This window comes from Grammomys surdaster, unplaced genomic scaffold, assembly GCF_004785775.1.
Source record: "Grammomys surdaster isolate TR1022 unplaced genomic scaffold, NIH_TR_1.0 125946, whole genome shotgun sequence".
NCBI lineage: Eukaryota > Metazoa > Chordata > Mammalia > Rodentia > Muridae > Grammomys > Grammomys surdaster.
In genome coordinates this window covers 1268669-1293431 of record NW_021620768.1, presented here as the reverse complement: position 1 = coordinate 1293431, position 24763 = coordinate 1268669, and the positions used below count along the sequence as shown (strand labels likewise).

The 24763-nt window shown below is 48.9% G+C and overlaps 3 protein-coding genes across 10 annotated transcripts in view; 1 reads left to right on the top strand and 2 right to left on the bottom strand.

The window, feature by feature from the left end:
- The window catches only part of Rrnad1 (ribosomal RNA adenine dimethylase domain containing 1), a 9260-nt gene extending 3921 nt beyond the window's left edge, over positions 1–5339 (top strand). For 3 of the 4 annotated variants that reach the window (XM_028753061.1, XM_028753064.1, XM_028753062.1), the window contains exons 3-9: positions 1391–1515; positions 1683–1875; positions 2329–2391; positions 2570–2713; positions 3437–3921; positions 4364–4548; positions 5017–5339. In XM_028753061.1, the coding sequence (XP_028608894.1) occupies positions 1391–1515; positions 1683–1875; positions 2329–2391; positions 2570–2713; positions 3437–3921; positions 4364–4548; positions 5017–5138 (1317 nt within the window). In that variant the 3' untranslated portion in view covers positions 5139–5339. The remainder of the gene's footprint in view (positions 1–1390; positions 1516–1682; positions 1876–2328; positions 2392–2569; positions 2714–3436; positions 3922–4363; positions 4549–5016) is intronic. The other variant, XM_028753065.1, reaches the window with a different exon arrangement.
- A 330-nt stretch (positions 5340–5669) lies between these two features.
- On the bottom strand, positions 5670–10634 carry Mrpl24 (mitochondrial ribosomal protein L24). Of its 5 annotated transcripts, none has more exons than XM_028753068.1 (6): positions 10474–10634; positions 6895–7130; positions 6722–6817; positions 6452–6555; positions 6059–6189; positions 5670–5895 (listed from the first exon to the last, which is right to left on the bottom strand). In XM_028753068.1, the coding sequence occupies exons 2-6, from the start codon at positions 7075–7077 to the stop codon at positions 5759–5761; spliced, it is 651 nt and encodes a 216-aa protein (XP_028608901.1). In that variant the 5' UTR covers positions 7078–7130; positions 10474–10634; the 3' UTR covers positions 5670–5758. The 5 variants fall into 5 exon arrangements, with proteins under 5 accessions (XP_028608901.1, XP_028608904.1, XP_028608900.1 ...); XM_028753071.1 differs by having other exon boundaries at positions 10441–10474; XM_028753067.1 differs by lacking the exon at positions 10474–10634 and adding an exon at positions 10351–10467.
- A 3692-nt stretch (positions 10635–14326) lies between these two features.
- On the bottom strand, positions 14327–24061 carry Hdgf (heparin binding growth factor). The gene is made up of 6 exons (XM_028753182.1): positions 23709–24061; positions 17218–17294; positions 16934–17072; positions 16154–16333; positions 15703–15920; positions 14327–15494 (listed from the first exon to the last, which is right to left on the bottom strand). Exons 1-6 carry the CDS (start codon positions 23793–23795, stop codon positions 15488–15490), a joined length of 708 nt encoding a protein of 235 aa, XP_028609015.1. The 5' UTR covers positions 23796–24061; the 3' UTR covers positions 14327–15487.
- Between the last annotated feature and the right edge of the window lie 702 nt (positions 24062–24763).

Sequence of the window (24763 nt, the reverse complement as noted above, 5' to 3'; positions counted from 1 at the left end):
TTTGGTTTTTCGAGACAGGGTTTCTCTGTGTAGCCCTGGCTGTCCTGGAACTCACTCTGTAGACCAGGCTGGCCTCAAACTCAGAAATCCACCTGCCTCTGCCTCCCAAGTGCTGGGATTAAAGGCGTGCGCCACCACCGCCCGGCTAGAATAGCAAGTTACTAAGTGGTTACCTGTTAATGCTGTGGATTGATCATGCTAGCATAGCAATGCATGATTTTTTTTTTTTTTAAATTGGTCTGGTTGAAGAAATGGCTCAGCAGTTAAGAGCACTGGCTACTCTTCCAGAGGACCCAGGTTCAACTCCCAGCACCCAAATGGCAGTTTACAACTGTCTTTAACTTCTGCACCAAGGGATATGACACCCTCACCCAAACATAACATGCAGTCAAAACACTAGTGTATATAAAATAAAAGTAAATTTTTTAAAAATTGGTCAAGCCAGGCATTGTTTTGGTGTGTGCCTTAGGGCAGAGGCAGATAGATCTTGGTGGGTTCCAGGCCAGCCTTTTACACAGTGAGTTGCAGGACAGCCAAGGCTACATAGAGAGACCCTGTCTCAAACAAAACAAACAAGCCATGATGGCACACACCTTTAATTCCAGAGAGACACAGGCATAGACCAACCTGGTCTACAGAGCAAGTTTCAGGACACCTGGGGGGCTACACAGAGGAACCTTGTCTTGATTTTTTTTTTTTTTTTTTGAGACAGGGTTTCTCTGTGTAGCCCTGGCTGTCCTGGAACTCACTCTGTAGACCAGGCTGGCCTCAAACTCAGAAATCCGCCTGCCTCTGCCTCCCAAGTGCTGGGATTAAAGGTGTGCGCCACCACCGCCCAGCGAAACCTTGTCTTGAAAAAAAAAACAACTTGTCTGGCAGTGGTTTTTCTCAAAAAACCAAAATAAAAAAAAAAAGAAAATATAAACAACCAACAAAACAAGAAACTAAATGGAGGGGCTGGAGAGATGGCTCAGCAGTTAAGAGCACTGACAGCTCTTCCAGAGGTCCTGAGTTCAATTCCCAGTAACCACCTGGTGGCTCACAACCATCTGTAATGGGATCTAATGCCCTCTTCTAGTGTTTCTGAAGAGAGCAACAATGTACTCACATAAAATAAATCTTTAAAAAAAAAAAAAGAAACTAAGTGGAATAAGACATAAATAAATGGGGCATTAATAATGAGAGGTGTGTATTGAATGCAGTCTGTACGACATTGGCTCTAGTAGAGGCGGAGGCAGACTTGAGAACTGATACAGATGAACAGGAGATACAGGCATCTTGTTATTTTGGACTAGTGCCAAAAAAGGGTAGGTGATGTGGTGGAGAGTTGAGATGGGGCTGAGAAAGTGGGAATAGTCGTAGAGTCCTGATAACTGCTTGGCTCCTGCAGGAATTTTTCACGGACAGCCTGTGGGGCACACTCCCCCACTCATGGCAAGAAGCGCTGGATGGACTAAACCCACCACAGCTGGCCACCCTGCTGCTGGGAATGCCCAGAGAAGGGGAGGAGATCAGGTATGTATAAGCCAGAGGAGCCCTGCGCTGGGGACTGAGCACTGATCCATGTGTTGAATCTTATGTAGATAGTCTCATTGGATCTTCCTGGCAGCCAGGTCATAAGCTAGTACACGCAGGATGTGACTGTGGGCTATTCACTAGCAGCCTGGGCTGGACTATCTCAGGTACAGGTCTGTGTGGCCACTCACCCTGCTGGCCCTGAAGTCCACAGCTTGTGCCCTCGCCTTTACCCGGACACCTCGCTTTCACACCCCATCAGAATTCCTGGAGAACCCCAGCCAGAGCTCCCGACTAACAGCTCCTTTTCGGAAACATGTCAAGCCCAAGAAGCAGCATGAGATCCGGAGGCTGGGAGAGGTGAGGAGACTGCCGAACGCCAGACTGTGAAAGCCTAGCACCCCTAAAGCCTGTGTTAGGAAGGCATCTGTCCCTCACTGCAGATACCGGAACCAGCGACTTCCGAAGACCCCTTCCTTAGCAAACATGCTAGAACCCTGTCTGTTGGTGCTGGGAGTGTTTCCTGTCCATTTCTGGGTTGATCGATAGCTGTGCATGGGTGACTATTATTCCTGTTCACTGCAGTCAATTTTTGGTTTTACAGCCTACCAGGCTTTTGCTTTTGAGTCATTCACTTAAAGGGCAAGCAGGTCAGGCTAGGTGCCTCCCATTTTCTCAATTCTAGTTTGACATCTCTTATCAATGTGGTATCCTCAGTCTTACCCTATCATCTAGGCTCCTACCATCCTTCTGAGTATTTGTTTCAGGAGTCAGGAGCCAATACCAAGAAGAAACTTTTGTTTCTTCTTTCAGTTGGTGAAGAAGCTTAGTGATCTCACAGGCTGCACCCAAGTTGTGGATGTGGGCTCAGGCCAGGTGAGTCAAACTCCAGGAATGGCAAATTAGCAGGCAGAATGCCCATAGAAGCAGGTGCTAAGACGTGGGAAGGGGGTGGGGGGAGCGTGGAATATTAAGCCTTTAGTGAAGCCTAAGACGACACCATTGATATGGTGACAGTCAACACTGTCAGTGCTGTCCTCCCTCCTGACTCCAGGGCCACCTCTCTCGCTTCATGTCTCTGGGGCTGGGGCTGATGGTGAAGAGCCTTGAAGGGAATAAGAGGCTGGTGAAGAGAGCTCAGCATCTAGACCAGGAGCTCCTGCAGGCTCTGGACAAAATGGAGAAGAGGAACCCGAAGGTAAGTTGCCCTGCTTGCAGCCTGCACTATAGAAGCAGGGTGCTTGGCTGGAACTCTATTAAGACTCATTTTCTACTTCCAAATTTCTCCTATTTATTCCTGCTAGGTTTTTTGTTCCTTTCCCCAAAGCATCCACACAGCTCAAAAGCACTTTCTAGTCTGTATATCTCCATACCAGTTTGTTCTCATAGTAAACTGATATGGCCTGATGGGTAGTATTTGATGTGCTAGGGATGAAACCCATCACCACTGAGCTATATCCCTAACCCACAGGCAGGTGGTAGACTCATTCATTACCTACACAGAAACCGGAAGAACTAGGATATAGTTCAGTGGTAGGGCACTTGCTGAAGCATTCATGAAGCCCTTAGCACCACCAAAAGAAAAAGGGAAACTGAGTTAGATACAGTGGTATGGGCCCATTAATTCCAGCACTGGGGAGGCATAGACAGGATCTGTGCAGATTTGCCTGCTTGGTCAACATATTGAGATCCAGGTCAGAAAAGGCTATAAAGACCTTGTTTCATACCTAATGCTACCCAAAAGAAAAAGAAAAATGACGTGAAAAATGAAAAGGTCTATAGTCTGTAACAAAGATCTCATCCCCTGTTCAGAGTCTAACTCTTGTGCCCAGCTTCTCACCCATATAACTCAGAGGACCCACTGCAGCTTGAGGATAGCCATCCAATTTTGCATTTGCCTTTGTTTTTCCTCTCCCCATAGGTGGTGCAAAGTGGCCCTCGACATCGCCCTCATCACGTGGTTCAGTGGGTCAGCCCCACAACTCTGTGTGAGGAGCTTCTGCTTCCTCTGGAGATGCCAGGCCAGAGTAGCGCCCGTCTGCTACTCACAGGCCTTCATGCTTGTGGGGATCTTAGTGTTGCCTTGCTGAGACACTTCTGCTGCTGTCCTGAAGTGGTGGCCCTGGCTTCGGTGGGCTGCTGCTACATGAAACTCAGTGACCCTGGCAGCTACCCACTGAGTCAGTGGATAGCTGGGCTGCCTGGCCATGAACTACCCTACAGGCTCCGGGAGGGTGCCTGCCATGCTCTGGAGGACTATGCGGAGAGATTACAGAAAGCAGGGCCTGGCCTGCAAACACATTGCTTCCGTGCAGCACTGGAGACAGTTATCCGACAAGTCTGCCCTGAGCTTCGGAGGCCTGGAGTGCAAGGAATCCCCAGGGTCCATGAACTCAAGATTGAAGAGTGAGGTCTGGGGAGGCTCCCCACCCATCTTCACTTGTATCCATAGCCAAAGAAAATGTGTACCAGAGGAATGGGTGTTTTATGTTGAGGGCAGAGTGGGCTATGTGAGATTGTCTCAAAAACACAAAACATGCAGATGTAGTAGCTCAGGCCTTTGACCCCAGCACCTGGGAGTCACAGGTCAGCCTGAACTACAAGACGAACTTCAGACTACATAGAGATACTCTATCTCAAACACTTACACAAGCCAGAAATGTTAGACTAGGTACTGTGGTCTGCCTGGGGAGGCTGAGCTAGGAAAACTACTTGTACTCGGTGTGGGGCAAGCCTGAGCAAAAATGACCCTTTAAAATGACTATTTAAGCAAATTAGCTTCTAGACAAAAATTTAAGTTGGGAGGTGGAAGTTTCTGGAGCTAACTGATTTACGGCTGGTCCCACAGATATGTGCAACAAGGGTTACAGCGAGTGGGTCTGGATCCCCAGCTACCCTTGGATCTGGCTGCCCTCCAGGCCCACCAGGCCCAAGAGAATCGTGTGGTGGCCTTCTTCAGCTTGGCCCTCCTGCTGGCCCCACTGGTAGAGACACTGATTCTGCTGGACCGGATGCTCTATCTTCAGGAGCAAGGTGAGGTTATGAGGTTTTGGAGTTCCCTTGGGTCCTTGGAGTCTGCTGGGCATGGCCACTACCTGATGGGTGAGGTATTTGTTGACAAATGTAGATTTTTAGCATCACCTCCTGAGACTGGTTTTGGTTTTAAAATGTGTATACATATACCCCATGCTTTTGGATGTCCTATGCCCTGGACCTGGTGCTGCAAGTAGTTATGAGCCACCTGATGAGTGTTTTAGGAACCAAACTTGAGGATGCTGAAAGAGCAAGTTCTTAACCCCTGAGCCCTCTTCAGCACCAACGAGGTGAGGTGGATTTTAAACAAGCATCCCAAGTATTGAGAAAGCACATGGGCTGCCTCTCAAACTAGTAGTTTGAAGTCTTCCCAGTTTGTAATAAGGAGCTGTGTTACAGGACGGATGGAGAGAGCCCGGGCTGGACTCCTGAGTCCTTTCTAATTAGCCCTCATGTTCTTTCTCCTAGGTTTCTATGCTGAGCTCCTACCCATCTTCAGTCCTGAACTCTCTCCGAGAAATCTGGTTCTGGTGGCCACCAAGACACCCCTGGGTCAGGCCTTCGCCACTCTTGAGACTGAAGACTGCTGACAGTCTAAAACCACCAGTGCCAATATGGCTAGATACCATAACTTGTCACCATTTAGAATGCCCTGCATCCTGCTGTGATTCTGGCTCTTTGCAAACTTCAGATTTGTACCCTTTCTTAAGAAAGGGGGGTAACTTAAGACTTAACTCCTTTCTCTATAAATACCCTGTAAATTTTATTTATTAAAACTTAACTCCTGGGCAGTGGTGGCGCATGCCTTTAATCCCAGCACTTGGGAGGCAGAGGCAGGTGGGTTTCTGAGTTCAAGGCCAGCCTGGACTACAGAGTGAGTTCCAGGACAGCCAGGGCTACACAGAGAAACCCTGTCTAAAAAAACAAAAACAAAAAAAAACTTATGTTTCTGTAAATAGGGAAAGCCTTCTTGCTTCCATACCCAGACATGCAGGACCTGTTCCTGGGAAGGCTAGCACCTACCCAGTCTATCCTTTTGCTCATCACAAAAGCTGCACCATGCCTGAGCTCTCTAAAATGCAGGCACTTGGGAGAGGAAGAAGGGTGGTGTGGACACCAGCTGCACTCAAGGCTCTTTATTGGTGTCTTAGAAAGAAAGGCCTCCACCCTTAGGGTGAAGACTGGACAGGCAGAAGCGGCACTCTGAGGCTCAATACCAATAAATTTTCTTGAATCTTCGAGTCTCCTGGATCCCCATGGCCTCCATTACATCTTCTTCTAATGTCTTTAACCGAGGCACATAGGTTTTTTCTAGAGCATCTTCCACTGATGTGTCCTTGGGGCCATCTGTTGAGTCAGAAGAAAAGTTTGCCAACTCTATTCCTTGGAGTCTTGGGCTTTACACATGCTAGGCAAGTGCCCTACCACCCAGGTACATTCCTAGCCCCAGCAACTTCGCTTTTCCTCTCAAACTTCACATCCCTACTCTTCCTGCCCATACTCAACTTACCAGTCCATGTTTCAGGGACAATGCCATCTGCTCTAGGAAATTCAGGTTTAGGGATAATTCTCCCAGATCTTACAGAGACTCGAACACGCTCTCCTGCCTCAGTAAATCTCCACTGGATCTCAGTGGGTTTCCTAGTGGGTAGAAAAAAAAAAATGAATCTAGCTTGGAGCCTGTGTCACCCTCTCAACTCCAAAGTGAAGGCAGTGATTGAGAACCTCTGGGTTACCACCTTTGTTTTTGTCTCTATCAGGGTTACTGACAGAATTGTGTACAAGAAACAGACCTGAGTTCCAGCATATCCAATAGACTATTCTCATGTGGTAAATGGGTATGCCCAACACCTGTGTGAACTCAAGAGTTAGAAGCCCCTTTGATCCTCGCCCCTGTGCTTGCCTGTCCACAGGATCCACTAGCTTGACCTGGTGATGAAGCAAGGGGGCTTCACTAGGAATCATGGTCCCTCGGTGATCCTTGGTTCTGCCAATATAGCGGTAATGCTGTCCAAGAGAAGGCAGATGAAAACAAATGTGATAGGGATTTGCCTCCTATTGCTTAGCATGTACAGCCCAAGTCCAGTTGTACAACCTGCCCCTCAGCCAATTTCCTGTCTTCCCCATGCTGCTCTTAAAAGAGGACAGATGGGGAAGATTTCTCAAGACTCACCGTGTTCAATCCCTCCAGGACAACCCAGTTTCGCTGCCGAATGACTTGGACCACTTTGCCCTGCTTCCCAGCATCCTTGCCTTCTAAGATTTCCACCTGTAGGAAGAGGCAAGGAGAAGGGCTGGAAATTGTTGCCCACTAGATTTCCAGTCCCTCTGTCTTGAGGTCCTTACCTGGTCTCCACAGAATAGGTGCCAGTCTTCATCAGAGATGGGTTCTACCACTACGGGGCGCCGCCTGCTCCATGGAGGATTCTTCCTTTTGTCTGATATGGAACCTGGGCGACTCATTCCATAACGGTAGTTGGGGGAGAGAGTGGCTTTGCATGCCAAGGCCAGCAGGGCCGAAAGCCTCATAGCTAGATGCCAGAAATCTCACCAGGGAAAGACTCAAAAACTTTCTTTGCCAGCTGAGTCAAGAAAAACAGAATGAAGATTTGAACAAGGAACGTTTGCTTATTTATTTATGTATATGAGTGAATGCATCATTCCTATCTTCAGACATCCCATAAGAGGGCATCGGATCCCATTACAGATGGTTGTGAGTTACCATATGGTTGCTGGGAATTGAACTCAGGACCTTTGGAAGAGCAGTCGGTGCTCTTAACTGCTGAGCCATCTCGCCAGCCCCGGGACTTGAGACAAGGTCTCACTATATATCTTTGGCTGACCTAGAACTCACCGTGTAGACAAGGCTGACCTGAATCTATCTGCTTGTCTCCTTCCCTAGTGCCAGGACTAAAGGCGTGTAGCACCACATGAGCCCCAGGACCGTGATTAAAGCACTGACTCTTGCATAGAGTTCATCTCACTGACACTCCTCACAGGCTATCTTTACAAATGAGAAAACAAAAAAGTAATGTAACTTTCATCCATGGGGACGTCAGTATTCAACCCCCAGTGTATCTGACTTCTAAGTAAAAAAATTCATGGGACCAGGGGCTACACTATCTAGCTTTCTTGGATTGCTATCTCAGGAGAGCTTGGCATTGAAGATACTTAAGACGGTTATTACGTGAATACATGAACATTAAAGCAGGAGGAAAACAGGTAATGGAAGAGAGTGCTAGGACAGCCCAAAGGCAAGCAGTCACAAGACAAGTGAACAGGTAAGAGCAGGGATAAAAAAAAAAAAAGCCTAGAATGTCCCTATGTAATAGGCCCAGATCTTAGCACAACTGACTCAGCATGTACACAGCACCACCATCCAAAATGAAAACAGAACTAATCCATTAAAGTCCATAGATCTGTGGACGTCTCTAAATATACGTACCTTGCTTTTTGGCTTCTGTAGTGGTTCTCGCTATTATTGTTAACTGAAGTATGTCAACCAAGATATTTGTATGCTTAAAAGCTCACCTTGAGGAATGCTTGGAACTACACTGGGATCCCAAACACTCAATGTAGTCACCATCCTGATATTATTATTACCTTGAAGCCCTGTTGGAGCAGTCTTCTCTGGTGGATACCCCACAACACTTATCCCACTTCTACTCTCAGGCACGGAAAATCCACTCCTCCCTAAGCACAGCTTTTTCTTTAAGAGTTAAGGATTCCAAGCCTATATACTCAAAGGTTGTTGACTCCTATATTTTCTATCTAAGCATGTGCTAATAGACTCCAAAATTTGGATAGTGGACTAAATTGGGTTACTCAAATAATTGGTATTAAAAAAAAGAAAAAGAAAGCCGGGCGGTGGTGGCGCACGCCTTTAATCCCAGCACTTGGGAGGCAGAGGCAGGCGGATTTCTGAGTTCGAGGCCAGCCTGGTCTACAGAGTGAGTTCCAGGACAGCCAGGGCTATACAGAGAAACCCTGTCTCGAAAAACCAAAAAAAAAAAAAAAAAGAAAAAGAGGTGCTTTAAGCCAGGCAATCCAGCTACTTGGGAGGCTGGGGTAGAAGGATCACAAGTTCAAGACCTGCTTGGACAACTTTGTGAGATCCTGTCTCAAAAGTAAAAAGTGGCCAGGCAGTGGTGGCACACGCCTTTAATCCCAGCACTTGGGAGGCAGAGGCAGACAGATTTCTGAGTTTGGGGCCAGCCTGGTCTACAGAGTGAGTTCCAGGACAGCCAGGGCTACACAGAGAAACCCTGTCTCGAAAAAAACCAAAAAAATAAAATAAAAAATAAAAAATATGTTTGAATGGGGAAGAGGGAGAGAGGCTCTGCAGTTAAGAGCACTTGCAGAGGCCCATCCATTACCCCAATTCCTTGCCCTGTTTTGACCTTTATGGGTAACAGGAACATACATGGTGTACACGTATACATGCAGACAAACACTCCTACACATGAAAAAGGACCAATGATGAGCTCAGTAGGACATGCCTTTTATTCTAGCACTTGGATGACAGATCTCAGTGAGTTCAAGGCCAACCTGGTCTACATTATGAGCTCTGGGCCATTCAAGACTACATAGTGAGACCCTGTCTCAAAACACAGACACACACACACACATCATAGTAGCAAAAGTATAATAAAATGCTAAATGTGCTGGATCAGTCCTTGGAAGTCAGAAGCATGTGAGTTCAAGGCCAGTGTAGCCTACACAATAACCTACAGAGTAGTCTGTGTTGGCATTTCTTCTACACTCCGCCCAACAGCTACCTAGCAACAGCCAGGTAGGCCTGGCTTGCTATAAAAGGAACTGTTTGGCCTCTCAGACTCTCAGTCTTTCTCCCCATCTATACTCCACGTGTTTCTGGCCAACCTCTTCTTTTCTCTTTCTGTCCTTCTCTGTCCCCTCTTTCTCTGCCTCTATTTCCTTCTCAACTCCCTTCCCATACCCCCAATAAACTCTATTCTATACTAAATAGAATATTTAGTATTTGTAGTATGGCTGGTAATTCAGTGGGGAGGAATGACTCAGCATGGGCCCACTGAGGTATCACCTCCCACCACACCTTACAGCACTATACAAAACATATCCTTGGTTTTTATAAAAACATTTTCAGTCTGAGCTACAATGTGAGACCCATCTGAATGAAAACATCGAAGTAAAAAGGCTCAATGTAGAATGCTAGCCTAGCACGCAGTAGGCTTTCTAAATAGTTGCTACTGGCGTGGTACCATGCTAAATAGCATCTCACAGAAGCCTAACAACAGCGATGAAAAGTTACCCATAATCTCGCCACTTACTTGTGCTTTGTATTTGTGTGTAGTGGTGGTGATCAAACTTGGGTATTCACATATGACAGGCAAGCATTTTTTCTAAGTGAACTACTCCTCCTTTTTTATACATTTAAGAAAAGGAGATGGGGACAAAGTCCAGTGTTACCATGATGCTAGAGAAACAGAGGGACTATTCCTACCTAGATCAAATATATGACCACTAAGCACTAACTACTACCTGACAAGTCGAAAACTGAGAACCCAGGAAAGGATGCAAACATCAATATCCAATTAAACGTTGCCCTCTCCTAGTTCATGCAGCTTCACAAGGGGGGGGGGGTGTCTGTCTTGCTTGCTTGTTTTAAAAACTCCTTTAGGCTCTGGACACACCCCCACTCCATCTTTTCCTTTGGTTCCCTACACAACCTAGATGCTAGTGTCACTTCCGTGGTGGGGCTGGCTTTCTTCTCTGTACAAGTCCTCAGGTCACCGCCTCAAGCAATTCCCTTGACAGACTCACCCAGATCTGAGGGTAGCTCCAACCTCCTAGTAAAGAGAAACCCAAGCCCCAGTTTAAGACTAGAAAAAGGAAGTCCTTTCGCTTATCCACCTTCCGATGTTCCCCGTCGCCGAGCAGCCTCACCTTCCCCCAACTTTCTGTCCACGTGCGTTCTCTATGAGGGCAGTCCCCATTCACCGGATTTCTGGGAAATGTAGTCTAATTGCGGAAAGGAAGGCTGAAAACAAAACAAAACCGAAGCGAGTCTCCCAGCCTCTGGGAACTGTAGTCCGTCGCTACAAAATGAGCTAGAAACAGGAAATTTAGCCAACGGTAGGAAATCCAGACTGGGAGAGGCATGTCGGGAATTGAAGGCGAAAGATATGCTAATTTGCTGCTTGTTTGTACGTGCTCTTCGTGGAGGCGACTGGGAGTTGTAGTTCGCAGAGAATATGGCTCCATTTTCTTGGTAGTTATGGCTTCCTATTCAAAGCAAAGGGTATCCATTTCTAGGTGAGATTACAACCTTTATGTCCTGGCTCTTCTCGGCTTGAGACGCGGCATGTTAAAAAAAAAAAAATGCCCCGCCTTTGCAGAGAAAAGATCGATTATCGGTCCTTCCAATATTAGATTAGCAGTCAGTCTTGTGTGAAGTGTACCGAGAGATTTCAACTATGTCGCCCGCTCACCTGTCCTCTCACTATCCGTGGGCAGGCATCCCTAGCAAAATTTAGCAGACCAGATCTCGTGTATCAGCTCGCTATTTGACTCCACTCACCTTCCTGCTCTGATTAGATTTAAGTATGTTTCCTTTCATTCCTGAGTCTGCTGATGACTAAGAATTTTGAAGCGGCTTTCCCCTATAACCCTTCCATTTTGTAATGTTAGAAACTTCATTAGTGGGCAAACTAACCAGTGACTAGAAGAGCCTGAAGAAACTACCTTTGTTCTTAGGATGTGTATGACTAGTAAAGAATTCCTGAAGCCATCAACATCAAATGTGTGTGTCACTGACCTCAAACCTCCACCTCTAAAAAAGCAATTAACTGTTAGACCATTCTAGGCCTAAAGCCTTAGGGAGAAGGCAGGCCCTTGCCTGGCATATCCCTAAACCAGAAACCCAGCAACATTAACTTGGAATAAGAGCCCTTCATCTTCTCAACTGCTTTTGTTTTCTGAGAGTGGTTCATGTAGTCCAGGCTGGCCTCAAACTTGCTAGTTGGCTTCTGCCGTTCCTTCCCAGGTGCTAGGGCTAACCATCAAACCTGGTTTTATATGGTGCTCCAGGCTGAACCCAGCCCTAGGGCTTACTGCATGCTCAGTAAGCATCCATCCATCCATCCATCCATCCATCCATCCATCCATCCATCCGACTACTCTGTCGCTGTCTTCAGACACACCAGAAGAGGGTATCTGATCCCATTACAGATGGTTGTGAGTTACCATGTGGTTGCTGGGAATTGAACTCAGGATCTCTGCCAGAGCAGTCAGTGCTCTTAACCACTGAGCCATCACTCCAGCCTAGCACTTATCTTAAAAAACAGTAATTCTTCCCTAAAAGCCTTTTATTTTTAAGACAGGCTCTATGCAAACTCTGGCTCTTCTGGAACTCAATATGTAGGTGGGTTTGGTCTAGAGCTCAGATTTCCCACCTGCCTCCAATGCTGGAATTGAAGATGCACCATTGTGCCTGGCTAAAACCTTGTCTTTGGACTTAGAAGCTGACATGTGGCCACCAACCTAACCAGCATTAAATGGTAACCACTCCTCCACTTCCCAACACTTTTTAAGAGACTGATCATGAGACCAGTAAGAAGACCCTACTTAAAAACAAAACAACAAAACACCAACCAGGAAAGGCTACAACTGAAATCTCAGCACTTAGAAGAGTTGTTTAAGGTTATCATCAGCTAGTTAGTTATGTGTCCTGGGCTACATATGACCCTGCCTTAGACACGTACTTTCCATGACCCTGCTCCATCTCTTGTGAAGTATCATCCCTAAGGTATATATATATACCGTCTCATGTACACCCCAGACTCCTCCCGAGCTTGCTGCGTATCTGCAGATGACTGTAGAGGATTTTTTAAAGTTTCTTGGGGTGGTCAGACAGCTCAGTAGAGGCTCCTACCTGCCTGACATGGGTTCAATCCTGGATTTGCACATCGGTGGGAAGAAAAACTGACTCCTGCCAATTGTCCTTGGCACACTTTCACCAAGTAAAATGTAATAAAGCTTTAGATTTTTATTTTGCTTGTATATAATGTGTATTACATATGTTCCTGTGCCGAGGGTCAGAAATAGATGTCCTTAGAACTGAAGTTGTGGCCGGGTGGTGGTGACGCACGCCTTCAATCCCAGCACTTGGGAGGCAGAGGCAGGCGGATTTCTGAGTTTGACGCCAGCCTGGTCTACAGAGTGAGTTCCAGGACAGCCAGGGCTACACAGAGAAACCCTGTCTGGAAAAAAAAAAAAAAAGAAGAACTGAAGTTGTGGATGCCTGTGAGCCACTATGTGGGTGCTGGCAACTGAACCCAGGTCCTCTGCAAGAAAATGCTCCTACCTGTTGAGCCAAGTCTCCAACTGTTTTTTTTTTTTTTAAAGATTTATTTATTTCATTTATGAGTACACTGTAGCTGTCTTCAGACACACCAGAAGAGGGCATCCAATCTCATTACGGATGGTTGTGAGCCACCATGTGGTTGCTGGGATTTGAACTCAGGACCTCTGGAAGAGCAGTCAGTGCTCTTAACCACTGAGCCATCTCTCCAGCCCTCTCCAACTGTTATATAGTCGGAATTTTTTTTTTTTTTGAGACAGGGTTTCTCTGTATAGCCCTGGCTGTCCTGGAACTCACTCTGTAGACCAGGCTGGCCTCAAACTCAGAAATCCGCCTGCCTCTGCCTCCCAAGTGCTGGGATTAAAGGTGTGCGCCACCACTGCCCGGCAATGTTACTTTTATTACAAATCATTTTAAAAGACTTTTTACTTGTTGGGATTAGGAATTTAGCTCAGCACAAGGCCCTGGTTTTAGTCCTCAGCTCTGAAAGAATTATCTTTCTATACATGCTGGAGTGCAAACACCTGTGCCACTACACACCAATATAGGCATCTTCCAGGAATCGGGTCTCTCCTTCCACACTCTAGAGGAAGATGATACACAACCAGATGAGTCCTGTCTGCATTCCAACTAGCCAAAGTACTTCACTCAGCTTTTTTTGGTCTCTGGAATAGAACTCAGGTAATCTGACTTGTGTGGCAAGTATGAACTTCTGATCCTCCCGCTTCTATTTCCGGAGTGTTGGGGATTCTAAGCATGTATGCATCACACCACTGTGCTGGATGGAACAAATCTAGGGCTTCGGATTTGTGCACACTAGGCAATCACTACCAACTGAGGGTTGTGTATTTATGTATATATCCCTAGTCCCTTATATCCTATTTCTTATGCAAGTTTTGTGTGTGTGTATATCCATGACTGGAGTGTAAGGTGTTCAAACATGGTCTTTTCCTATAGCCCAAGCGGGCGCTGAGCTTGTGATGCCCCTACTTTCCCACTACTGAAAGTCCAGATTTGTGCTACCACACCTGGCTTAAAATGTTAAGACTATTTGCTGAAAAGAAGGCTCAATAGTTAGAGCAGTTGCTGTTCTTCTAGGCTTGGGTTTCACCACTAAAACCCACACAAGGACTCACAACCATTCTTAACTCCAGTTCCAGGGGTACTAATAGCCTCTTCATGCGGTGCACATGTATGTGGGCAAAACACCTATAAAATAAAATATACCTTAAAATGTATAAAATGTATAAAAAATGTTTTAGAACCTCCAAGATGCTTGCAAGGGTAGACTGGATGATGTGGGTTTATAGGTCTGGTGTAGCAATGGAGGCTGAAGTCCTCCCACCTCCCCCCACCCCCAATCTGAGGAAGCCTTCTAGAGATTGTCTTTTTCCCTTTCTTCAGTTAACCCAGACACTTAAAAAGAATTAGTCAGAATCAGGATAGTAATCAACGGCTTTATTTTCCTAGAACTCAAATTGTCTATTGTTCTCAGAGCTACACTTCCAAAGCTACAGTCAGCAATTTTTCTTCAGAGCCCAGAGGAGGGATAGGAGTAAAAGACAAGAGAAGGGGCATAAGAAACCACGAGAAGAGGCTGGAGGACACTTTCCCTGTCTTCTCAGTGGGCTACAGACTGGATGTAAAAGAGAAAGCCAACCCCTATCAGAAGGTGAACCTCCTGGTGCACCTCAAAAATGGGTCAGTAGTGGGGAGAAAGGAACAGAAAGGGGAGCACACAAAGGGGCGGGTTAACTTTTTTTCTTTTTATTTTTTTGTGGGGTTTTTTTTGGTAATTTTCTTTTATTAAAAACATTTCCTAAAAAAATGTGTCTTTTCCTTTGTCTGGGTGAAATATCTGACTACAGGCTGGCCTTGAACACTGGGAAGTGGGAGGAAGGCAGCAGGTCTCCCCAGGTGATCTCACCTCTACCCTGAGATCTAAAGAGACATTTCCTCAATGCAAATCAGTTGATCCTTCAGCTCTCCACTCTCTCCAGGTCCTACTCCTTGGAAAATCCAAGGTCTAGATGTTAAACTACAATTCCTTGAACCCTGGGGTCAGGGAAAAGTGTTCCCAAAAATCAGCAAGGACTTCTGTATGGATGGGAGCCCCTCTCCACAGCGTCCCGTTTCTTGAATGTAGGCAGATGCGAAAATAGGTGGGGGCTGGAGACAGGAGCTCAGGTAGACAATGCCACACATGAACCCACACTTATATTCCTTCACCTCCACTGCTGCCCCAGCCCACCCCAAAGGTCTAGAATGCCTGCAGCAGGGCAGAGGTGTCAAGAGGTGGAAACAGCAGCCCAGACCACAACAGAAACCCTAGGAAACAAATGTAAGGAGATACAAAGGCCTCATCTCATCCTGGGGCACAAGGCCCTGACTCAGGTCACAGGGCGTATATGGGAAGGGAGCTGGAGGCGAGGGCCAAGACAATCTCCAGGAGTGGGCTTAAAGAGGAGACAGTGAGTGAAGGAATAGGGTGAATTGGGCAGAAAAAGGGTTCCCAGTTTGCAGGCCATGGCCAGTTTCCCCAGTAGCACCCAGACAGCAGCAGGAACGGGGCAGGGGCTCCTCTTGAAACATTGGTGGCTACAGGCTGCAGGGGAGGGTGGGAGGGGAGAAGGGTTAATGGTGTGACCCTGGCCTGGCCTTACCCCAGCCAGTGCAGGTCTCTAGGGAGAGCCCACCCAGCCTCCAAAAAGGCTGACCACTGCAGGCCATTCTCTATGTCCTCTTCTCCACCTCCTCCTCCTCTCTGTAAGTGGCTAGGACCCCCCATCCCACTGCCAGGGTAGCTTACTCACCTCTCATGATCTCTGACGACCTGGGCTTCAGCCTCTTCCTTGGCAGCCTCTTCTTCTCCCTCTTCTTCCTCTGGAGGAGGTCCCTGGCCAGAGTCTGGCTCAGAAGGGGTGCTGTTCTTCTCCATTTCTACAGGGAGCGGCCGCTCGCCCTCTAAAGCAGCTATCTCCTTGTCCTCCTCTTCATGGTCTCCTGACTCCTTGGGACGTTTAGGGGAGTCCTAGGTAGATATCAGAGGACATGAACTGAGGATAGAGACAGCAAAAGTCAATAGCTCATCTCCCTGGGCCTCCTCCACTCCTCCTCAGGGTCTCTGAGTGATTCACTGTCCTGCTCCCTCTTCTCTTCTCCACTCTCAGATTCCCAGAGACTGGGAGCTGGATTTATACCTCAGACCCTGGGCTGCAAGACAGAGGCCATAAAAAGTGCCAAAGAGCACATGCTGGCAGTTACCTCCAGCATGTCCCCCGCTCTCCTCTTCAGCGTGCCCTTCTCATTCTTCTCCTTGGCTGGCTCATCGATGACCAGTTTCCCTTCCTCATCGCTGCTACCCTCTGCATTGCCCTTCTTGTCACCCTCATGGGCTTCAGGCTCCACTTCTGGCTCTTCCGTGCAGCTCTTTTTCTGGGAAGACTGTGTTGGAGACATCAGAGGCTGAGCAGTACCAGAGGCTAGCCCCTCCCAACCACCCCCTCCGACACTCACTCCTTCTTTTGCCCACCTCTCCCCCACCCCCACCCAGGTGCCCAGTCTCACAAGTGATTTGAGACCCACCTCTGTTGGATTAGCCCTGGGGTTAACCCACAGGCCGGGCAGGCAGGGCTCTGTGCAGGAGGGGGGAGGGCTGGAGCAGGAGGCAAAACCTCGGGTCAACTTCTCCCAAAGGGATCTGGGACCCGTTCCCCACGACCCCCGCTCCCCCTGCCCTCCCGCCTTGTCCTGCCCGGCTCACAAGAACCTCCTCTTGGAAGGCTGTGTCCTCTTACTAATGATGGACCCAACGAAGGCCTGTCCCACTTACCGCTTCCATCCTGTTCTTGCCCTCAAAAACCATTGACAACGGCCCCTAACTGTAAGTCACCCCATACCCCCTAACCCCTCTTGCAGAAATCCCATCTCTACCACCCCAAAGGCCCTGATATTCTGAAGACTAAGCATTGCCTCTGGGCAAGGCTCCTGGAGCCCACAACACACCTGCTTTCCAGGGGGTTGAGGGGACAACTAATTGCTCACCTGGTAGCCAGAGGCCTTGACTGTAGGGTTGTTCTCGATCTCCCACAGCCCCTCGCTGAACCCTTTCCTCTTGTTGGGCTTGCCAAACTTCTCCTTGGATTCCTCATAAGGGAAGAGGTCTTTGGGGCCCAGGAATGCCCTGGTAAGAGATAGGAGACTGTGCTTTCAAGCCCCAAGATGCCCCCAAGCTAAACAGCCAAACATGAACAGGTGATATCATCACCCCTTCACCACACTGGTGTTCCCATGGTGCCCCACCTGTATCCCACTTGCCCCTCACTCACGTCTCATGGGTCCCAAAAAAAAAGACTTGGTACTTGTTGGCTGTTGACTTCACTGCAGCCTCAGGCATCTCATCAATCTGGGACAAGAAAGGGAGAACAAATGTGAACTAGAGTCCAAGGCTCTTTAGTCTGGGGCAGCTAACCACCTAGACATTTGTATAGACCCAGGCAGAACACAGCTCTAGAGAGACTACCCAATTTGTAAAATACTTCTAGTAGTACACTTTGTCCAAACTAAATTAGATAGAAAAGGCCGAACCCAGTACATTTCCCTCCCTTTACCAGAAACTATCTTCTCCAGTGCCCGATCTTTGCTAAAGTGCCGTATCTCTGCCACTAGAAGACCAAAGCTGTCACTTTATATTGAGACAGTGCCTTGCTAGGAAGCCCAGGCTGGCCTCCAACTCAAAATCCTCCTGCCTCAGGCTCCTGACTACCCACACCAACATGCCCATCCCCAACTGTGAAATGTCAGAGGACTTCAGCTCTTCCAACGCCTTCTCAATGACCAGCTTGCCAACCTCTAAACCCTACCATCCCACCATCATGCTGCCCAGAAAGCTTCATCTCTGACCCATCAGCTGCCCCCGCCCCATGCCCCGTCCCCCAGCACACACACTGATAATCTTTCCTTAACAGTTCGGAGCTGGGTGGTGGTGGTGAACGCCTTTAATCCCAGCACTTGGGAGGCAGAGGCAAGTGGATCACTGAGTTCGAGGCCAGCCTGGTCTACAGAGTGAGTTCCAGGACAGCCAGGGCTACACAGAGAAACCCTGTCTCGAAAAAAAACAAAAGTTCCGATTTTTCCTTTTTAGAGACAAGATTTCTTTGTGTAGCCCTGGTTGTCCAAGAGCTAGCTCTTTTTTTAAAAAAAAAAGACTTATTTTATGTATATGAGTGCTTTATCTGCATGTACACCTGCATGCCATAATCAGGCATCAGACTCATTATAGATGGCTGTGATCCACCATGTGGTTGCTGGGAATTGAACTCAGGACCTCTGGAAAAGTGCTTTTAACCGCTGAGCCATCTCTCCAGCCTGAGAGCTAGCTCTTTAGACTAGACTGGCCTTGAACTCCATTTTCTGCAGCCTGAATGCTGAGAATAAAGGCATGTGCCACCAATGCCTGACTACAGTTTACAAATAACATATTACTTGCTTGATAATCATGTGGACTATCTGTACCTCTGTGTGTGTGTGTGTGTGTGTGTGTGTGTGTGTGTGTGTTCGTGGTAGTGGGGAGTTCAGGCTGGTAGAACTCATTCTGTGGTCTAAAGAAGTACCCACCACCCCGAGCTCAAATCTGCTTTCATCTCTAACACACAGTAGAAATACAGTATTTGCTGAATGAGCCAGGCCTGATGGTACAGGTCTGAAATTTTAACAGGCAATGTGGTGCATGCTTCTAGTCTCAGCACTTGGAGGCAGATCCCTTTGAGTTCAAGGTCAGTCTGGTATATTTAGAGAATTTCAGGACATTCAGAACTACAATAGGAGACCCTATCTGAAACTCTCAAACAAATTACCACCCCCACCAAGTAAATCAATAAATATGAAATCTTACGCAATGTGAAGGCTGAGGGAAGCTCACAAGTTCAGTTAGCCTGGCTAACTTAGCAAGATTTCACAGAAAAACAAATACTGAATCTATGGACCCTAAAAGAGTGTTCTGACTAAAGTGACAAGAAGACAAAACAAAACCCACTTCGTTGGCTCTAAAAGATTTCTGTGAAACACTGAAATGAAAGCCACTAAAATCAGTCAAATCATTTTACAGAGGATCCTGTGCCCTGAAAAGTCATGCCTTTCCTGAGATAACATGCCACACTATAGTAAGGACCAGATTTCAGGCCTAATTTCTCTCAAGGGACAAAAGGGGGGCTATTTTTATGTGTATGCATGTTCTCAGCATTATTTCTGTGCCCCTCATGAATGCCCAAGGAAGCCAAAAGAGGGTCTTGGGTCCCCTGGGACTGTAGTTACAACTGGTTGTGAGCTACCATCTGGGTGCTGGGAATAGAATCCCAGGTCCTCTGCAAGATCAGCCAGTACTCTTAACCACTGAGATATCTTTTCAATCTAGGCCTAATTTCTTGAGGCAATCCCTTGTCCCATGAGGAATTCTGAAGTAAAGGTAGCAAGTACTGTGATCTAAGGTCAAGTTTGAAATCAAGAGAGTGCAGCTGGCCAGCCTCTAAGTCCTGGAAGTCCAGGCCATGCCAAGCCGGCAGGGTGAGAACTACAACTCCCAACAATCCTTGCAACAACCCCAGATGCCCGCCCTCCACCCAGAGGCCAAGTAGCCATGTTGACTGGGGCTGCAGACCCAAGCCTAAGAGAAAGACCAAAGCAGTGATTAGAGATAAAGGGTGCAAATGGGAGCACTGGGGAGACAGAGAGGATGAGTGAGTAGAATAAGCTAGGTGAGCATGACTCGGAAGGCCATCTTGCCCCAGACTTGGAGGTCTTTAGGCTTCTGGACCCCTCCCCTTTCCCCCGTGGCCTCTAGGGACTTCGGTCCAACCCCGCCCCCTCAGGGCACAACTCAACTAGGCCCAGCCCAACAATCAGGAGATGCTGGGGTGTGGGAACCTGGTGGAAAGGCACGCAGTTCTCCCACAAACGTGATCCCCATCACTATGACAACTCAACCCCGCCCCCAGGGCCACTCAGCAACTAGGAATGTGACCACCCCTCCCCCAGGTCTTCCATCCAAGATTGGGGAGGAGGGGACACAAAACACGGCACCCCACCCCCCAGGCCCATAGTCTGGCAAGCAGGTCCTGAGCTGTATTTGAAACTAAGCTAGGACAGGAAGGCGAGTGGGGGTGGGGACGGGGAGGAGCTGGACAAGATACCTGGCTCCAGTTATCAGCTAGCCTCTTCTCAGAGGGCGTTAGCAAAAATAAATTGAGGAGCCTAAGAAATCCCAAGAGAAGGTGGTTAAAAAGATTCTCCACTATAAGCTTCTCTGGGGTGAAAGGCCTGACACCTACGCCCGGAAAAGGGGGGGCGGGGGCCGCGGCAGCGGCTCAAGCCAGGGTATTACTGTACTTTTAATCTGGTGGTTATACACGTGTAATGAAAAGGGAGAGGTGACTCCAAAAGAAAAGGGGTGGGGGGAAGGGCTAGGCTTGAGGCTCTCTCCAAGAACACAGGCTGCAACAACTGGATATCCCAGCTTCCCACAGAGAAAGAACAACAAGCAGAATCTAACCGGTGTGGCAGGAGACCCACAAGCCTCTAGCTGCCCAGTCCCAGAAACTGGATGTAATGAGACTGACCAACTCCATCTGCCCTGCCAACTTCCTGCCACAGAAAGGTTGGGTGTGGAGTAATGAAGGCAGATGGGCTTCCTCCAGAAGAGCTAAAGGGGCTCATTCTCTATCCTAACCCTACCCATCTTACAGTAGGTGCATCAGGTAGGGTTGGGGGATGGGACTGCTTTCTGCTCAACAGCATTTCCAGCCCCCTACCCAACAAAACTGGAGAAGTCAGTTCCGTGGCAGCACCCCCATCCCTCAAGCTACAAAGGAACTCTTTCCTGGCACTGTGTCCTCTTCTAAGGTGAGGCTATTAAGTCTCAAAGAAGCTCTGTACCTGAATCTGTCTCCTAGGTGGTGCCCTTTCTACACTGTTACTAAACTCAGTGAGTCAAAGGAAAGTGAGTCAGAGTGGGGCCAGATGTGCTGGGACCCTACCACACTCCCTCCTCTAGCCAACTGGAGGAACCATTTGGGCTCACTCCTCCATCAGACAGGCTTCTAGCACTAGAAATCCGAACCTGTTAATGGTAGAATCCTTTGAAGCCATTTGCAGTGTTCAGAAGAGCAGGGAGAATTGAACACCAGGCCCACAGCACTCAGTGTCCAAACAGGTCTAAGATCAGGCATTTAGGAAGACTGAGGAAAGATAAGAACTGACCACCAACCATACCTAGGGACAGACTGATTTGACCTAGGGGAACCAGAATGTCCAGGACAGCAGGCACCTCAAAGATTTGGGATAGGGAGTGTGGCAAACTCACGGGCAGAAAAGGTGAGGGGGCAAAGGGAGAAAAGGAAGGCTCTAGGCTACTCAGGAACTTCACCAGGACTGGGGGGAGGGGAGAGGAATGGGGGAGGGGAATCTCAGGGCTTGAGCTGTTTGTTCACTGTTAATTGTCTGGAGATCCTCCAGAAAGTTAGGCAGGAAAAAGAGGAAGACGGAGTCATAACACATTCTTCCAGTCAGGTCCTATGACTTCAATCTCAAACTCTGGACCCTTAGAATCTTTTTCCCTATCACCCATGTTCCCTAGCAGTAGCTAGGTACAAGTGGTGGCCTGCATAGTGGCTGGGGATTCTGGTTACACCCTGGAGCAGCCAGCCAACCAGCCACCAGGCTTCCTCCTCCAACTCAGGAAGACCTAAGACGTGTTCTAAGGAATTGGGGGTGGAAGCCGGGCAGTGGTGGCGCACGCCTTTAATCCCAGCACTTGGGAGGCAGAGACAGGCGGATTTCTGAGTTCGAGAGTTCGAGGCTAGCCTGGTCTACAGAGTGAGTTCCAGGACAGCCAGGGCTACACAGAGAAACCCTGTCTCGAAAAAAACCAAAAAAAAAAAAAAAAAAAAAAAGGAATTGGGGGTGGGGAAGACCACAACTCAGTTTTGTCCTTTTGGGAGTCAAGGGTAATGCCTTCGAGGTGACAGCCCTGGGTGTACTTCTTCTAAGTGTAACAACCAAACCAAGCCAAGAGTTGGGTACCTCTTTGAGACCCATTCACAACATCTCAAAGGTCCAGGCTTCAATAGAGAGATTTCCTCTGTCCTGCCCTTTTGTCCTAGACACTCATAATGAAAAGAACTTGATAATGTACCTAGTCCGAGGGCAGTCCTCTAACCAAAGACTACCAAAAATCAGGGGGCTGTTCACACGGTTCCAAATCTCAGGGAGTAAGACATACCAGAAGGTTCTGTAAATCAACATTCCATAACTACTTTTCCTTGTTCAGGCATAGCTTACCTCTGAACTTTGTCTCACCTCCAGCAGGGAGAAACAGTAGAGACCTGGGTCCAGTTCTTGCCCTGCCCACCAGTGCCTTGGCATCTGGGCCAAGAAGCCAATGGATCAGAAGGTCCAAGGTAAAGTATGAGTGTTTACATGACATATACATACACTGCCTAGTTTCAGTCAGGCCCTTGAGGTCCTTCTAAGGTTCTGGAAAGAGTCTGGCTTCTCTCTGCACTTCACTCCCAGGCCATAGCCAAGCCTTATTTGACCCATTTTAAAGTTTCAGCAACAGGAGCGCAGGCAAGTAGGATTGGACACACGAACTCCTTGGGAGGGAGGGGGAGAAACTATGGAGGGCCACTTGAGTTTTCTCAAAGATCAAGGTGGCCTGACACCCTGAATAGAAACCAAGACAGCATGGAGCCTCAGAGCAGTATTGAGCCAGATGGATGAACAGTCAGCCATACTGAAAAAATCCACAAGGCAATCCTGCTTGGACCCCACCCTCCAGGCCTTTCTGAACTAGGATTTCACTTTACACAAGTCCCACACCCTAAGGGGCTGAGTCATGCCCTCACCCAGTACCAAGGGCCCCCTCTACACTCGATTTGAAAAATTCCCAGAAGCACGCGCGCGCACACACACACACACACACTTAACCTTTTCCTTGGAGGAAAGGTGATAAACACAGCAGGCTTTCAGCCCCACCCTCCTACCTGGCCAGGTGCTGGAATGGGGAAGGCCATTCTCTTGGCGGGTTGAAACAACCACATGGCTCACACTGGCCTCCCTGGCTGGAGACGCTCACTAGTGGGAAGCGGAGGAAACTCCAGCTTCCCACAATCCCCCATCTCACTAAGGTTGTCTTTACTGGATTTCCCAAGCACACGAGTGCCCTGCTATCTACAGTTCCAAGTCTGAGCTGGCTGCATATGGAGGGATATTCTTGTAGAGCTGAGGGCTAAACTGGTTATGGCAGAGTTACCCGGCCAGGGAGACCATTTCTTAAGTAAGTCTTCCCCAAGCATTCATTCCACGACCCTCCCAACTTCAGAGTTCCTACAAAATGCTCAAAGAAAGTTTGTTAGTCGCCAACTCTACATCCACCTAACCCTCTGTGGACAGGGACCCTTCGCAACTGTTTGCCCAACCAGAGAAACCTGAACTGGTGGCAACTATCAATGGAAACTCGGGGCTTAAACGGGGCTCCCCGAAGGGGTTGGGAATCGCGGCAGAAGAAGCGACACACCACCGGGCCGCTCCCCCACAGTAAGCCCGAAGCCTCGGCCACTATGAGGGAGGGCTGAGGGCGAACTGAGCACGCGGCGCTGCCCGCCAGGTGCTGGCCCCGTCGCCTCCGTTATGTAAGCCGTGGTGGGTTCCCGCCAGAGAGAGCAGGCCTGGCACCCCTGCCCCTCCGCCCGCTCTACGCTCGGCGACCGTGCCCTCCCGAGCGTTATGCAACCGCACCAGGGCCCGCGACGGCCGCGCTACTCACCCGGGCTGGCCAATGTGGGTATCCCTTCATCTTCGCGAACACCAGGTCCCCGCACTTGTACTCTTTCTGCCGGTTGGATCGCGACATGGCGGGGCCGCGAGCGCCCCGGGCTCCGCGCCGAGCCGGGAAGCGCGAGCCCAAGTTTGCGCGTGCGGCGGTTGCGGCGCCGCTGCGCTCCGGCCCTCGCGCGGCCCCCGCCTCGATGCTGGCCCCCGACGCGAGCTCCGGAGCAGCCACGGCGTCTGCGCCCGCGCGCCGCTCGGATGGGGCGGGCGCGGTGGGCAACGCTCGGCTCGGAGAGCGCTCGTGCGGTTGTTTGTGTTTGAAATTCAATTGCTCCCTCCTCAGCTCCAGGCCGCTTCCTCCACCCCCCGCGGCCCACTCCTCCCCTCGCGCTCCCGCCCGTGGCGGTTCGATGCGCGCAGCCACTTGACGCCTACTGCCTGGCCCGGCCTCACGCCCAACCTGGAAGCCGGCAGGCGGAGCTCAAAAGCACAGGCCTGAAGAGCCGAACGCCGAGCGCGCTGAGCGGGCTTTGTGTGCGGGCGGGTGGTGGGTGCCAGCCCAAAAGGAGCTGGCGCCTGCTGGACAAGCTGCACGTGCCCCTCCCCTGGCTCCGCTGGGCGCCCTGGCCAGGCGGGGCCTACTGTGGCCTTCCTTGTGCTCTGTCCCCCTACCACGTGCCTTGTCCCAACCCACGTATCTGCTCTGCGCCCCTGACTTCTAGCTAGATAGACGGCCAAAGCGAGAGGTGTAGCGCTCCCTCCCCACCCCCACCACCGGACAACCCGGGCTTCCACGTGCTTCTGTTGGCGGGGTGTAAGAGTTCGAATCCTACTATTTCAACCTACTATATAGAGGAATGGCTCGAAATTAGTAGCTGTAACTGGACTTCCACCAATTAACCTCACTAGAATGAGGGGTCCTAAACGGTAAAGACAGTTGGATACCACTAAATCTAGTTTGGAGTTTTATAGTCCTCTTAGTTTGAGAGGACTTTACCAAAGTGGAATCTTTGAGAATGTGTGAGACTTTGCCAAATTCTAGAAGACTAT

Coding starts and splice junctions, on each gene's coding strand:
- Hdgf (XM_028753182.1), bottom strand. CDS start 23,795: ATGTCGCGATCCAACCGGCAGAAAGAGTACAAGTGCGGGGACCTGGTG. Junction 17,073..17,217: donor TTTTTTGGGACCCATGAGAC/GTGAGTGAGGGG, acceptor ATCTCTTACCAG/GGCATTCCTGGGCCCCAAAG. Junction 15,921..16,153: donor GAGCGGGGGACATGCTGGAG/GTAACTGCCAGC, acceptor ATATCTACCTAG/GACTCCCCTAAACGTCCCAA.
- Mrpl24 (XM_028753068.1), bottom strand. CDS start 7,077: ATGAGGCTTTCGGCCCTGCTGGCCTTGGCATGCAAAGCCACTCTCTCC. Junction 6,556..6,721: donor TCCTGGAGGGATTGAACACG/GTGAGTCTTGAG, acceptor TCTCTTGGACAG/CATTACCGCTATATTGGCAG. Junction 5,896..6,058: donor TGTCCCTGAAACATGGACTG/GTAAGTTGAGTA, acceptor CTGACTCAACAG/ATGGCCCCAAGGACACATCA.